Source organism: Eretmochelys imbricata, chromosome 15 (assembly GCF_965152235.1).
Source record: "Eretmochelys imbricata isolate rEreImb1 chromosome 15, rEreImb1.hap1, whole genome shotgun sequence".
Lineage (NCBI taxonomy): Eukaryota > Metazoa > Chordata > Testudines > Cheloniidae > Eretmochelys > Eretmochelys imbricata.
The window spans coordinates 19,521,948-19,536,299 of record NC_135586.1 but is presented as its reverse complement, the minus strand read 5'-3'; the positions used below and the strand labels follow the sequence as shown (position 1 = coordinate 19,536,299).

Below are 14,352 nucleotides of genomic sequence, written 5' to 3'. Positions count from 1 at the left end.
CACGGCTGTTACTCTGAAACCTATAATCATATGGGAGTCCAATCAAAATGGGGGCACCCAAAAGGTTTGGATAATCACAGATGCTGATCTGAACCAATGGTCAAAGCTTCTAATTAGAGCTGAGCCAGAGCCAAACTCCAAATTCCAGCATCACCAACTTGAAATATCCCCACATTTTGAAGATATAGCAGCTAGATCCAAACTTTAGCATTGGCTTCTTTTCACCTTTTTAGTGCTTCACCCACCCGTATTTACTAACTACTTGAGTTTATTTAGCTAACAAGAGGCATGACCTAAACCTCACTGAAGTCAAATGAAAGATTCCCATTGACCTCAATGGTGTTTGAATCAGGCTTAATATATAACTTTAGTGGTCACAGGATAATCCCAATACTGGAGGGTTTACCCTTTCTCCAGGTGAATCCCATGCTGGATTTTCATCACATGTTAAGTCAGGTGTAACATCTAAGCAATATTCTTCTCTCTCTCTCTCTTTATAATTTATCTAATTTAAGATTACTTTTCCAAACCAAGCATCTGAGTCAGTGAATGCTGAGTCAATGGTTCTGAGACTAGATTGGCATGTAACATCTAAGGGAATCTGTGAGTAGGCTGAAGTTTTATTTTGCTAAATTTAGTTTCTGGCTTCTTAAATTGTCTAAGATCTTTTTTGAATTGTAATCTGCTCATAGAGCTGTTGTGCTTGACTAAACTTTTCTCCCCCCCTTTTCTCTCCAAGGTACTTTTATTTAACTTCCACTTCTGCCTGGGAACCCGAATGGGGATTTTTAAACAGAAGATTATTATTAGAAATTAATTAACTATTCTTTTCAGTTCTGTCTACTGAGAGCAGCTAAGCATTGCTGCTGATCTTCACTGCATTAAGACATTACTGATTGTCATTCTCAGAATGACTGCAAGAATGACTTTTCTGGAGAATATATAATGATATAAATATGAAAGATTTGAAAGGCACTTAACACAACCTATAATAAATCTGTAAAAATATTAAACATATAATTGCCATGTCAAATGCAGTGTAGACATGTGAAGAATGAGATATTATAGTGCAAATATGCACATTCCACAGACAGTAAAAAATCTTAAGTGCATCTCTGACTGTAATTAAAGGCCCCTGCTGTGATAGTCTTACTCCTTGTTTCATCACAATATAGACATGAGTAAATACCCTGCCTCTACAGTTCTTTCATAAGAACACCCAAGTACAATTAAACATGAAGCATTTGATGTTTTCAATCTTAAACAATCAGTGTCTACAAAACAGAGCTGTTTCCATTTGTTGGTGCTACCTCATCTTTCATAGTACATGAATCCAACAGGCAGAGAGAGAGGCTCCTGCTGCTAATATCTGAGCTCATTTGGCTGTGGCTAAGATTTTAGTGAACAATGCTTAGCAAAGCTTGCACTTTGAAGTCATTACTGAACCAAAGGCATGGACGTGCATATTGCGGTATTACTTGTAAGGTTAGCTACAGATGCTGACCTGATCTCCATGCTTGAGATCACAATTGGTCTTTATAGTTTTCATTACACTCAGGAGCGTATATCTGGCTAACCTTTCAGTACATTCTGAACATAAGGCATGCATACAGAGCTGCTACCATGGTCAGAGGAACAACAATCACTTGCACTAATAAAAATGTAGGATTCAACTTACTTTTTTGGTCTGTAGTCAGGAATGGACCTATCCAGTGATATCCTGTCGCTGAGCTGGGCATTGTAACCATACTCTTCATATTTAGTCTCAGATTCATGACTGTCATCTCTCAAGGTAGCAGCCATTCCTCCCTGGCCCAAGCCTCCTGGACCTTCAACTAGTCCCATGGGCTTGGCTAGACCTAGAAAGAAAACAAAAATGCAATTGAAAGGATAGTATATAGGAGGTAACAATAGGGTTGTGCTTATGTGTTTAGTTTTTTTAAACATTTAAGCAAATAGTAATCTGTTCTGGAGTTTTTATTAAGTAAGCGTACAATGACTGGACAAAGAAGGTGAGGATCAGAGAAAATGTTACCTCTAGGAATACTGGGCTAGATCCTCAGCTGAGGTAATGTAGCATAGGCTCAATTCTTTTTTACTCAAACAAAATGCTGAAAAGCCCATCCCCACTTGAGATGTTAGCCAATGAATAGTGCACCTGGTATGTTTTATCCACTAATGTAATAATGCTAATTTCAAGAAATCAATTTAAAAACAACAAATATAAACACAGAGAAAAAGAAACCCATCTACAGATACATTGTCAAATGCATCTTCCATGGCAACGAAACTTAGATTACTGATGGATTCTAATAAATAATCTCATCACATATCACAAACCTTAATGGTGCGGTTCCATTTTCTGAAGAGCTGCCTATCCATAAGTCATTAAAAGTTATGAACTTATTTATAAAAGTCTTCTGGGTCCTGTACAGTAGCTTACAAATAATTCACAACACAGAGCAAAACAATTATAGCTAGAGCTGGTTGACATGTGTCAAATTAAGATGGTTTGAGAAAAAATAGTCAACATTTTCTCTCTCTCTCTCTCTCTCACACACACACACACACACACACACACACACACACACCAGACAATATTTTTAGTAAGAGGCTGAGGCTATTTCTCCTTCTTCCTTGCACAGGAGTGCAAGGGCTTTGACAATCTTGCCTTTACTATGTAAGAGATGGAACTCTTGGGGATCTCCTTTGTACCTCATTGCTAAGCTCTGCCCTCGTTGTTTATCATAGCACCACCATTGGCACCACAAATCCCTAGTTACAGATCTAAGGTGGACTTACACAACTTGGTAGATGACAATAAGTTTGAGAGCTAAAATCTTAAGGCCAACATTTTTAAGTTCGGGAGCCTATAGTGAGACACTTAAAGCATACTTGGGCATCTAAATATAAACAGCCTGCTTTAACATAGGTACTGAGCACTTGAAGCTCAGGTATTTAGTACCTCTAAAAATCAAGCCACTGTTAGTTAGGTGCCTAAATGTGGATTTAGGCACTTAACTGTTGGCACTCATATCTGAAAATATTTGTCTTAACACTGCAGGGAGCAATCTCAATGCAATTTGGGCACTTGACAGCCACTTGAGCCTTTGAAAATCTCCCCTGGTAACTCACAAGTTCATTGCCAAGTATCTAGTTAAGTTCCTCTTCATCATGCCCCTGAAATACTTGATACTCTCAGTGTGAATCATGGGCCTTCGGTTACAAGGGATTGAAAACACTACAGCAAATCTTTCTTGACATGGCCAAGCCATTGAAAAATTCAAACAGCTCTAGGCAAAGAAGCCAACTGAGTTGTCAAAATGAAGGAAAAACATGAGTATCATGCTGGCAGGATCTCATTATGGTTATGTGGTATGCGTGGGAGGTGAGCCATTGGTCTGATGGGTGACTGGCTTTGAGGAAGAGAAAGAATAGGTGAGCAGGAGCAGAACTCCCCAAGGCCATGTAGGCATGGGAGGGAGAGAGGGAAAGGCTGGAGTTTCAAAACAGAATGTTTAAAAAGTTTCTTGTTTTACTGAGGTAGAGAGAGGAAGGCCACAGAACAGTGACATCTGGCTTGAGGTAGAAGCTAACTTGCACAAAGGTTCTCTAAAGCCGCAAGTAAAACAGAACTCAGAAAGGTACAACATATGAACATCACAAGTGCATTTTGGGATGGAGAAACTCACCCGAGCACTCTACCAGGGGAATCCCCAGCCCACCCATTTCACCAGCTTTATTGGCCCTTTGTGATACCGGAGCGGAGATCTGGCCCATGGTGTCCTCACAAGTGCCCTTGCACTTACACATCTACATAACCTGTGGATATGGTGGGTGCTGGTGTCACAGGGATAATGCATCTGATAGCAATGGATGGAGTCCATATTAAAAGCCTGATTTATTAAACGTATCGCTCCTTTCTATAAATAAGCCTCTTATCTATTTGCAAGAAAGGAACAGGAGGGTCCATATCAGTAATTAAATACACTTTCCTCACTCTCCACTTCCCAAAATCCAATTTTCCCCCTTAAAAGTAAAATCTGGGAATCAAATGAGCATACCTTCAAGTGGGAGTCTTGCAACAAGAGTAAGGTATCAAAAAAACACAAGGGGAAATTCAAGAAGTTAGCTCAGCTGGACTGTATAAAAACATTCAACATCAGGCAGTTTTGGCAGCAGGCACAGAACCTTTTCCAGCTTTGACAAATGTTGCAGCAAGTCGTCTTTGTGCTAGTCCAGCATGCAAATGCTGAATGCATCTTTCCACGTTATGCTGCGCTGCCAAATGCAGGGGCAGAAAACCCAGAGAATTTGTTTCTATACAGCATTGTGCAGCAATATGAGCAAAACTAAACAAAAGACTTGACGAGCCAGAACATTTCCGGTGATTTCATTGAAGTTGGCTGTGTTTTGAAGCTATCCTTTAATTCATGGAATTGTTCAAAGTAAAGCTCCCACAAGCTACAAAGCATGTGGGAATCCTTTGTTCCTTTCTTCAGGCATGTGCTGAAACATTTATAAAACTGTCTGGTTGATACTGGCCATCCTCCTACTCTGTGGGCTACACTGCAACTTGGACTGCATCCCTGCAGTGAGGGGACTTACTAAGACTCCCACATCTGCCCTTAACCAAGCTACCTGAGCCGTGGGTCTGGGGGTGCAGAACCCAGTTACTCCCTCTCCAGAACAAGTGAGAGTGGAAGGATGGGGAACTGACACAGCTCTGGCTCCACTATCCTTCCCACTACTGGCCAGCATAGCTCTCTTGGTGTGGAGGGTGTCAAAATTTGCCACAGGTGTAGGCCAGTGGCAAATCACTCTTGCCTCACCCGTGGATTTAGAGGGCAACAGGGCAGGCATTGTGTCTCAGTGGGGAGTCTGAATCACAATGCCTTCTGGGACTCCTCTTCTGTGAGAACTGCAGCTTATCCCACCCCACCGTGTGCTCAAAGGCACAGCTGAGCCCTTGGTTTGTTGAGTACCCAGCATCATGGGGCACAATGCTGATTGGTGCCTCTAGGTGCTATGCTAATAGTGATAAATACTGGGGCTGTAGAGTGCCATTTAAAGTGTGGCAAGGGCACAGATTTGCCTTGTCCCCCTCGCTGGACCCTCCTCTTCCCCTGAGGCACCCATCTCTGCCCGCAGCCTTACCCTGTGAGCACGTGTTCCTACACCTACCCCCACCAAAGCTGAGTGAGTGCTATTGAGACCTGGAGAGCAGAGATGTTGCACCCCTCAGGTTTGGCCTTGCCAAAAAGTGGCCGGACGGTGGCCCGGATGGACCTCCTCCCAACTGGCGCCACAGCCTGAAAACTGTAGCCTCTGAAGCATGCTAGCCGCTTTGCAAACAAACACACTGACAAAGACAGTTCCTGCCCGTAAGAAGTTAATGTCCCCCCATGTAATTTGCCATTTTGCTCTATAAAAAAGCAGCATTACCCCATCCATCATGAATGGCTATTCTTTATTACTCATCCCATTTAGAGGAAATGCCCAACCAGCACCCCTTTTTCACTGAAACTCCACCGAAATGTTTTGGAAATCTTTTTCTAAAGTACGTTAACCTGCTTGTAGTTATCCCAATAAAACAGCTGGGATTGTATTATTGACCAACATACAACAGTATTACATTTTTGCATTCTTTAAGTATAAGGAGAAACTATAACCAAAGTTGCCTAAGTACAATTAAGAATTGATTTTATCATGCCTATGATTCAGTACATGCAAATGGAGCAACTGTAACCAATAGTGCTATGCCTCAGATTTTTGCGGTTGAAAATTTTCCAACAGACCAGGTTTCTGTAGGAAAATGCCAGTTTGACAAGATCAAAACATTTCACGGAACTGTATAGATTTTGTTGAAATTTTCAATGAAAAATTATTGAAGAGCTTCATTTTCACTTTAACAAATGGAATATTCTATCATATGTATAAAGTTATTACATACTATAGGAATCACACCAAAGCTCTTGGACCTGATAGAAATGAAGTGCTTCAATCAGGTCATTAGGAGTTTCTCAAAAAAAAAAAATGCAGAAATTCCATATTGTGGGAAATGTTGACATTTCTACTTTTTGTTCTGATTTGGGACCAAAGGAAATTTTGAAGAGTCTGAATCCTCCACGAAATGGAAATTCTGAGTTTTGACCCATGCTAGTATTTAATATGATGCAATGTAGACTACAATGTAAAGCACTGATCCTGCAAGCCCATACTCAGACAAGTAGTCCTTGGTCACATAAGCAGCCCTTCAGAAAGCAATGGAACTACACCTCTGAGATGCTACTTTATTAAGAATAACTACATGCAGGTTTAGACTTCTTCCAAAACACATGATTTCCAGTATTGACTAGTGATTTTGAGCACCTCCGTTTTTGGATGCCAACTTTAAAGGGGCCTGATTTTTCAGATGGAGGGTGCTCAGCACAGTCTAACAAAAATCAAACCCTTTTAACGTGTCTCAAGTCATGCACCCAAGAATTTGAAGAACTCAGAATCATTAGCAGTCACTTTATAAATGCTTGGCTGCAATGTTTAAGTCACCGAAAGATCCTGGAGTATGAAGGTTTCTTCGTTAGGCTTACTGGCTCACATTCTGATGTCAGTTACACCAACGTACGTAGAGGGTGACTCCAGCAAAGCCAATGAATTTACACTGGCATAAAGGAAGTAAGTTCTGGCCCACTCACTTTAGTGGTAAGGATGGTTTGGTTACAACAGAAGGTAACTGTATTTACTTCTTATAGTTCAGGTTCTGCTTCTTTATGAGCAAAATCGTTGCATCCTGAAAGGCCCAAGGACAAGAGGAATCAAGCGTTCAGCATGTGGAGAGTCTCAAGCGGTCTGTTTGCTATTGTTCTCGCTAGAAAGATGGCTAGGTAACACAGCCCAACCATGTATAATTGTAATACTTTAGTACGCTTTATTCCCAAGTCTAGTATTTTAACTGTTCGTGCTGCTAATCTGATCTCGTTCTAGAAAACAACCAGAGTTGTACTTAAAAGATACTGCTGGGTTGGTTTTTTTGTTCTCGTTACCCTGTGCTACTGTAGCCTGCTTGCAATTATCATAATAATGCAGTAATATTGACCAATGTACAGCAGCAAAATAAATGATAACACATTGCGTCATTCTGCAAGTACAATGTAAAAGTGGTCCTACTAGCATTTAAGAACAATTTACTATTACTTGTCCTATATTCTCCATCCATACCTGCGAATGCAGTAATTACAGGCAATATGTTTCCTTTTTATACTTTGCTAGTCAGCAGTTAGATGTAATGATCCCATATCAGACAGCATCTATATAGCACCTTTTGTCTCAGATGATGCCCAAATGCTTTACAAATTGCTTTCTGTATAGAAATAACTGCAAAAGCCAGTAGCATTTGGCCAGGTCACGGCCCCCGATCCATGCATGGACAGTTCCCTCAGCACTTGGCCCTCCAGCATGAAAGAGAAGGGTGGGCTTGCCATCACTGCAGCATCATTCTGCATGGAGATGGGGTCAGGATGTGAGGGATGAGGAGCCCCATATTGGGTGGAGGTGGAACCAGGGCTGTACGGATATCTTTTGTTCATTCTTGTGCCCTGTGGTGCTTGCCTGGAAACGACACAGTTCAGGACTGTATTATCTGTTCTGCATAGCTCCCCTTCACGGTGAGGAACAACGCTTTAGAAGTAGGAGAGTGGGTCAGCCATTGCTAGGGAGAGTCATAGGAAACAATGCTCCCAGGGTATAAGGGAGACAGAGACCCAGCATAAGGCACAAGTTCTCCTCTGTGTCCCAGAGGATGGCTGCAGATTTGGGGCAGGTCCCACAGCTCTTTCCAAAGGAGGAAAACCCTCACACTCCTGACAGTACGATTGAGGGGGATCCTCACAGAGATTTCTTCCTCCTTATTCACAGATGATCCAGGCCACCATGTGGACATTCGAAGAGCTACATTCACTGAATCTGCAGGGTCAGGTCCCACAGCACCTAGAATTCCCCGTAGAATTCTCCAATCCAAGTAGTAAGCCAACCTGCTCCTGCTTAGCTTATGAGATCTGATGAGATCACATCATGCTGTAATACAGTTGAGAGAATCCAAAGAGCACCAAGTGCTCAAACAAGTAGATATCTCAAACTACTTGGAGCTCAGATAATAAGACTGCAGAGCTGAAAAGCCCTTCAAAGACTGGCTTCGTTAAATCCAGCATAATTTGCTTTATAAGTGACAGAAAGCTTATTCACTATGAATAATCATTTTTCACAGATCTCAAGATGAAGACAGAAAGAACCCACATACATTTCTTTTTTATTTCAGATACTGAACTCCTCTCTGTCACAAACCCAAGAGATCAGCAAAAAACAAATGAACAAACATTAACACCATATTGTACAGCAGCCACTTAGGAATTGTACAATTCCTAAGGTCATCCAGATTCAGAAAACCTATCGTAAAGGTGTAACATCAACTGCTAATCAGAATCAGCAAGAAAAAAAAAGAGAATGGTAAGAAAATGCAGACTGTAAGAATACACATATGCCCTATCCAATTTCATAGTCAATAACAGATGCCAAATCTTCACAGTGTACACAAATGACTGCATCAGGACAACTACAGGTGTCCCTTCCAAAATATAACGAAGGTTTTACTAGAAAAAGAATCCAGTGTAAGAAACTTTGCTTGTATTAGTAAAATAGATGACTCGTCAGTCCTGTGCGGCAGAGTGTGAGCAACGATTTCAGCCTAAATAACACTGTCAGCTCCTTTAAAGGTCTGATATGGAACAGAAAGTTAAAATAGCATTTTATAAGTCTTATTAATAGATTAGATAGAAAGAGTAATAAGAACTGTATTACTCCAGCAAGGCCACCACAATCAATGGAGAGAATGAAGTACCGGTTCTAGGCCATGGTAGCCTACTGATACTGTGCTGAGCCAACATAGGTGGAAGGACTCTAAGAACTTCATTTTGCTCTGGTGCCTGGATCTTTTCTCTACTATGTTGTGTCTGAGCAGCATCTGTGGAAAGAAATAAGCTACTGGAAATATCGGTACTGGGCAGAGGTGCAATTGCTATTGATTTTATGTGGAAGGTGCTCAGCTACTACAGGGATGGATAGCAGTATACAATCCTAAGATGAAAGAAAGACAGAAAAGCTCCCACCTCTGAATGTTGGCATGCATCTGGGTTTTAACCCTTTTTATCATGTTTAGTTGTCTTTTTTTTAGTCACATTTTCTTCAAAATCTATTTGCATTTTTAACCTTTCATTGTATACCAGTAAGTCACCGTGGCACAGTGGTGGTGTTTTGTTTTTGTTTTCTTAAGAAACCACTGCTTTAAACTAGCCACAGATATTGCCAATATTTTATTTCACAGAAGAATAGACTGAAAAGATTATTTTATACTACTAGAGGAAAAAAATTTAAAAATATTTACTCTGCTTTATCAAAGATTTCTTAGGGGCTTATTAAGCTAATAGGAGACCATGAAAAAATTCCAGGACCCAGATCCCCCTGGTCGTACATTGGTCTAAAACCAGTCTACAGCATAAGACTGGTGTAACTCAGTGTTGAACAGGGCCCTACGGTCTCCTTTGTCTTGAAATTTTAAGACCGAGGGAGCACTTTGACTGTCTGTTGGAGCCATCAAAGACTCAGGAAGGCAGGCAGAAGAAGTTTGAGGAACACTTTTGGCCATTGCTTAGTGATAAGGTCATGGGCGAGATGTGTGAGGACGCTGGTGGCAGAGCTGTCAGCTAATTGTCTGAGCTAATGACTTATAGCTAAATCACATTTCCAGCATATCTTGCCTATTTCAATCCCATAACTAGGGGATAGAAAAGTGGAGTTGGGTCACAAAAGGGACTCCCCAGTTGAGCTGCCACCAGCAGATGTATATATTTGTCTGAATGTTTAGGCTTTTCTGCAAAAATACAGTCCAAATTCTGCACTTAATCACACCTGGTACAACTCAACTGACTTCAGTGTGGTCTGATGGGATAGTTCAGAATTTATCTTGGTCATTTTAGAGATCACTGTGGAAGAGAGGAAGATCTGTACACATGGGGAGCAGAGTCAGTCTTGGTTGCTTAACCAGATTAATTACTTCACGGAACGCATCATTTTTTAGGAAGAAACAAGGCTTTTCTTTTTCACTGTGAATCCTGTCACAATGGGAAAATAACAGAACAAATGTATGTGGAAGACTGATAAAACAGGGAGATCAAACTGCATCTGTGATTCCTTTTTAGTATTTTTTTTTCACTTGCAGAACACATACATGCAGTAATATTTCAGGTTCAATCCAGGGTTGTTTGAGCCATACTTAACCTTCCTCCCCTTCCAACTTAGAACAACAAATAGAGAATATTCATCTGCATTTACAATTGCCTACAATAGATTCCATTCCAGACTATTTCCTGGCTTTCCTGCACCTTCTGTCTTAGTTCACCGGCCCCTTTGTCACAGTAGCTTTGCTCCCAACTCTCCATTATTAGTATTAGCACCACTTCCAACTCCCTTCCGATTCTACCAAAGTAATACAATGGATCTCCTGACACAACCATGCCAGCTCCACCACTGTCAGTTCTGGTAAGCACCAAACTTTCTACCACTGAAGCAAATGGTAAACTCCCATTGACTTCAGTGGTGCAGTTCAGTCCTCTTCCAGGGCCGACCGCCCAGGGGCACCACGGTCAAGGGGGCACCGTTAGGCAGCGCAGAGTTGAGCACCACCAGTGTAGTGTCAGAAACTGCTCCTGGCTAGCAGGGGAGCACCAGTTGTGGAGGCAGCCAGATTTCTCCCTCCTTCCTCCCGGTGCAGGAACATGGGAACGGAAGCAAGCGGTGACACACGGATATTGCTCACCGCCCCCCGCACCATGTTCCTCTGGACCTCCCTAAGCGGCTGTGAGGGGGGAGCAAGGAGCAACACCAAGCACTCTGTGCATTGAGGGACAAGCAGCAATGCCAGTTGCTCCATGGATTCAGGTCAGTTTCATGTGGGCACAGGGGGCACAGTGCAGGGGTTAGGGGTGAAGGGGGATGGAGAGCCAGGGGAGCCCACAGGGACCAGGGGCAATGGGAGTACACTCACAGGGGGCCAGTAGGCGGGTGCGGGTGCCATGCCTACGGAGGCCAGGGGTACCAAAATACATGTTTGTCTATAGCACCATTTTCCCTAAGGCCAGCCCTGTTAGAGGCCACCCCCATGCATCATTTTTGCTTCTGCTCTTGTCTGACTCTTGTCCCAACCCTCCACATCAATAGTGGCTCCAATCCCAACCCTTTGAATTTGATTCCTCTTTTATTCACACTGGTTTTACCATAGTATAACTCCATTGCCTTCACAGGAGTTACTCTTGATTTATAGTGCTGTAAATGGGAGGACATAATAGCCCTTAGTTGATTATTTGCATAGGCATCTTGCAATTTTCTTTTCCAAGGGTTGCATCTTCCTAAACGTTTTTTTTAATTGGGGGGTAGGGGGAAATGGCACTTCATCTCTTTAAAAGCTTCCCCCTTCCCACCCCCCGCCCCTAGATTTTTCAATTGAAAACCTGTCTGCAATATCTTCTGAGGGAACCAATACTCTTAGACATTAGCTTAATCATAGAATAAAGAAGGAATTCAGGGGCAATGAGAAATTCACATAATTTGGAGCAGCTGACTTTTGGTAGTCTAATCAGTTTTTTAAATTACAAGAAAAAAGGTTTGTAGGCTATACGATAGATATGTTAACACAGTTCAAGCAAGCATTGACTCAAAAGTTCTTTTTATCCAAAGTAGCTCTAGACAGAATTTGTTAATATGCTGAACAGGAGTACAGGACAAAATGAAGGAACAGCATCAGTTCTCAAAGCAAATACAAGATTGGCTGTGTCTAGCAAATACTGCAAGTCTCAATTCTCTCACCTTTATGTTTTATTATTATTTGTACTGAAGTGGCACACAGAGACTCTAAACCAGAATCAGGGTGCCATTGTGCTAACTGACGCATGGGCCCAAATATAGCTACATATGACTGTTTGACAGATGACACAATAAAAGACAGACTCTTCCACAAAGAGTTAAGAATGTAGGTTAGGGCAAAATACTGCTGATGTCCAAGACACGCAGCTGGGTTGGGAAGGGTGAAGCAATAGCAAACCGAGCCAGATGTCACACATTAAATAAAGGTCTCAGTACTAAAGTACTCAGTGCTTTTTTTTGCCTCGGTCTTCACAGACAAGGTCAGCTCCCTGGGGTAGCACAGTATGGGGAGGAGGTGAGCAGCCCCCAGTGGTGAAAGAACAGGTTAAGGACTATTTAGAAAAGCTGGACATGCATTACAAGTCCATGGGGCTGGATCTAATGCATCCGAGGGTGCTGAGGGAGTTGGCCGATGTGCCTGACCAACCTGATTGCCTTCTATGATGAGATAACTGCCTCTGTGGATATGGGGAAAGCAGTGGATGTGATATACCTTGACTTTAGCAAAGGTTTTGATACAATCTTCCACAGTATTCTTGCCAGCAAGTTAAAGTAGTATGGATTGGATGAATGGACTATAAGGTGGATAGAAAGCAGGCTAGATCATCGGGCTCAATGGGTAGTGATCAACAGCTCAATGTCTAGTTGGCAGCTGGTATCAAGGGGAGTGCCCCAGGGGTCGGTCCCAAAGCCGGTTTTGTTCAAGTCTTCATTAATGATCTGGATGATGGGATGGATTGCACTCTCAGCAAGTTCGCGGATGACACTAAGATGGGGGGAAGAGGTAGATATGCTGGAGGATAGGAATGGGGTCCAGCATGACCTAGACAAATTGGAGGATTGGGCTAAAAGAAATCTGATGAGGTTCAACAGGGAGAAGTGCAGAGTCCTGCACGTAGGTCGGAAAAATCCCATGCTACAGGCTGGGGACTGACTGGCTAAATCTGTAGAAAAGGACCTGGGGATTACAGTGGATGATTAGCTGGATGTGAGTCAATAGTGTGCCCTTGTTGCCAAGAAGGCTAACGGCATATTGGGCTGCATTAGTAGGAGCATTGCCAGCAGATTGAGGGAAGTGATTATTCCTCTCTATTTGGCACTGATGAGACCACATCTGGAATACTGCATCCAGTTTTGGACCTCCCACTACAGAAAGGATGTGGACAAATTGGAGAGAATCCAGAAGAGGGCAACGAAAATTATTAGGGGGCTGGGGCACATGACCTATGAGGAGAGGCTGAGGGAACTGGGTTTATTTAGTCTGCAGAAGAGAAGAGGGGGGATTTGATAGCAGCCTTCAACTACCTGAAGAGGATGGAGCTAGGCTGTTCTCAGTGGTGGCAGATGATAGAACAAGGAGCAATGGTCTCGAATTGCTGTGGGGGAGGTCTAGGTTGGATATTAGGAAAAACTATTTCACTCCAATGAAGCACTGGAATGGGTTACCTCGGGAGGTGGTAGAATCGCCATCCTTAGAAGTTTTTAAAACCTAGCTTGACAAAGCCCTGGCTGGGGTGATTTAGTTAGTGTTGGTCCTGCTTTGAGGAGGGGGTTGGACTAGATGACCTCCTGAGGTCTCTTCCAACCCTGATATTCTATGATTCTAAGCTCACCTTTAGCCTAGCCATTTATAGAGCTATTTTTAGAATCCCTAAAAAATAACTTAGAGGAAAGAGTCTTAGAAAATCTCATCAGCTTACCTTAGAGAAGGACACAACCAGATCCAGATCACAAACACCCTAACGTTCCAATCTGGTGATTTGGTTTAGTCCAAATTCCAGACTGAATTCATATATATTTTAGCATAGAGACCCAGAATAGATTTAATAATAAGGAGGGTGGTATGGTGCAGTAGTCATTTCAGGGAAAGGGAGTCAGAATGCCTGGGTTCTATTTCACATTTTGTGGCTGATTTGCTCTGTGGGGCAAGTCACTTAACCTCTACATGCTTCAGTTTCCCCTTCTGTGAAAAGGAAATAATACGTATCCATCTTTACAAAATGCTTTGAGAATTTTGGATAAAAGGTACCTTATAACTGCACAAAGTTAATTACTATAATCCATCAGAAGTAGTTTAGTAGTTTGGAATTTGGGTGACAGATGAGAAGGCAAAAATCAGAACCAGAAATCTGTTTTTCAAAAAAAAAACCCTCTCATCTCCTGAAGTTTTAAATTTTGAACATTAAGCTGATCCAATATGGCATTTTCATATTGGGTTTTATCCTTTCTTTTCCCCCTGAACTGTGCTATGGTATACAAAGCCATCCAATGGAAAACAGTCATCTAGCTATATTTGGGCCTATCACTATAGTATCTGAGCACTGAAAACACGAATGAGGATAAATTCACAACATATCTGTGAGGTATAAAAGTGTTATTGTT

At 42.1% G+C, this 14,352-nt stretch overlaps 1 protein-coding gene across 1 annotated transcript in view; it reads right to left on the bottom strand.

The window, feature by feature from the left end:
• The window catches only part of GALNT9 (polypeptide N-acetylgalactosaminyltransferase 9), a 216,142-nt gene that overhangs the window by 170,246 nt on the left and 31,544 nt on the right, over window positions 1–14,352 (bottom strand). Inside the window, exon 2 of the mRNA XM_077835145.1 lies at window positions 1,679–1,859. Within this exon, the coding sequence (XP_077691271.1) occupies window positions 1,679–1,859 (181 nt within the window). The remainder of the gene's footprint in view (window positions 1–1,678; window positions 1,860–14,352) is intronic.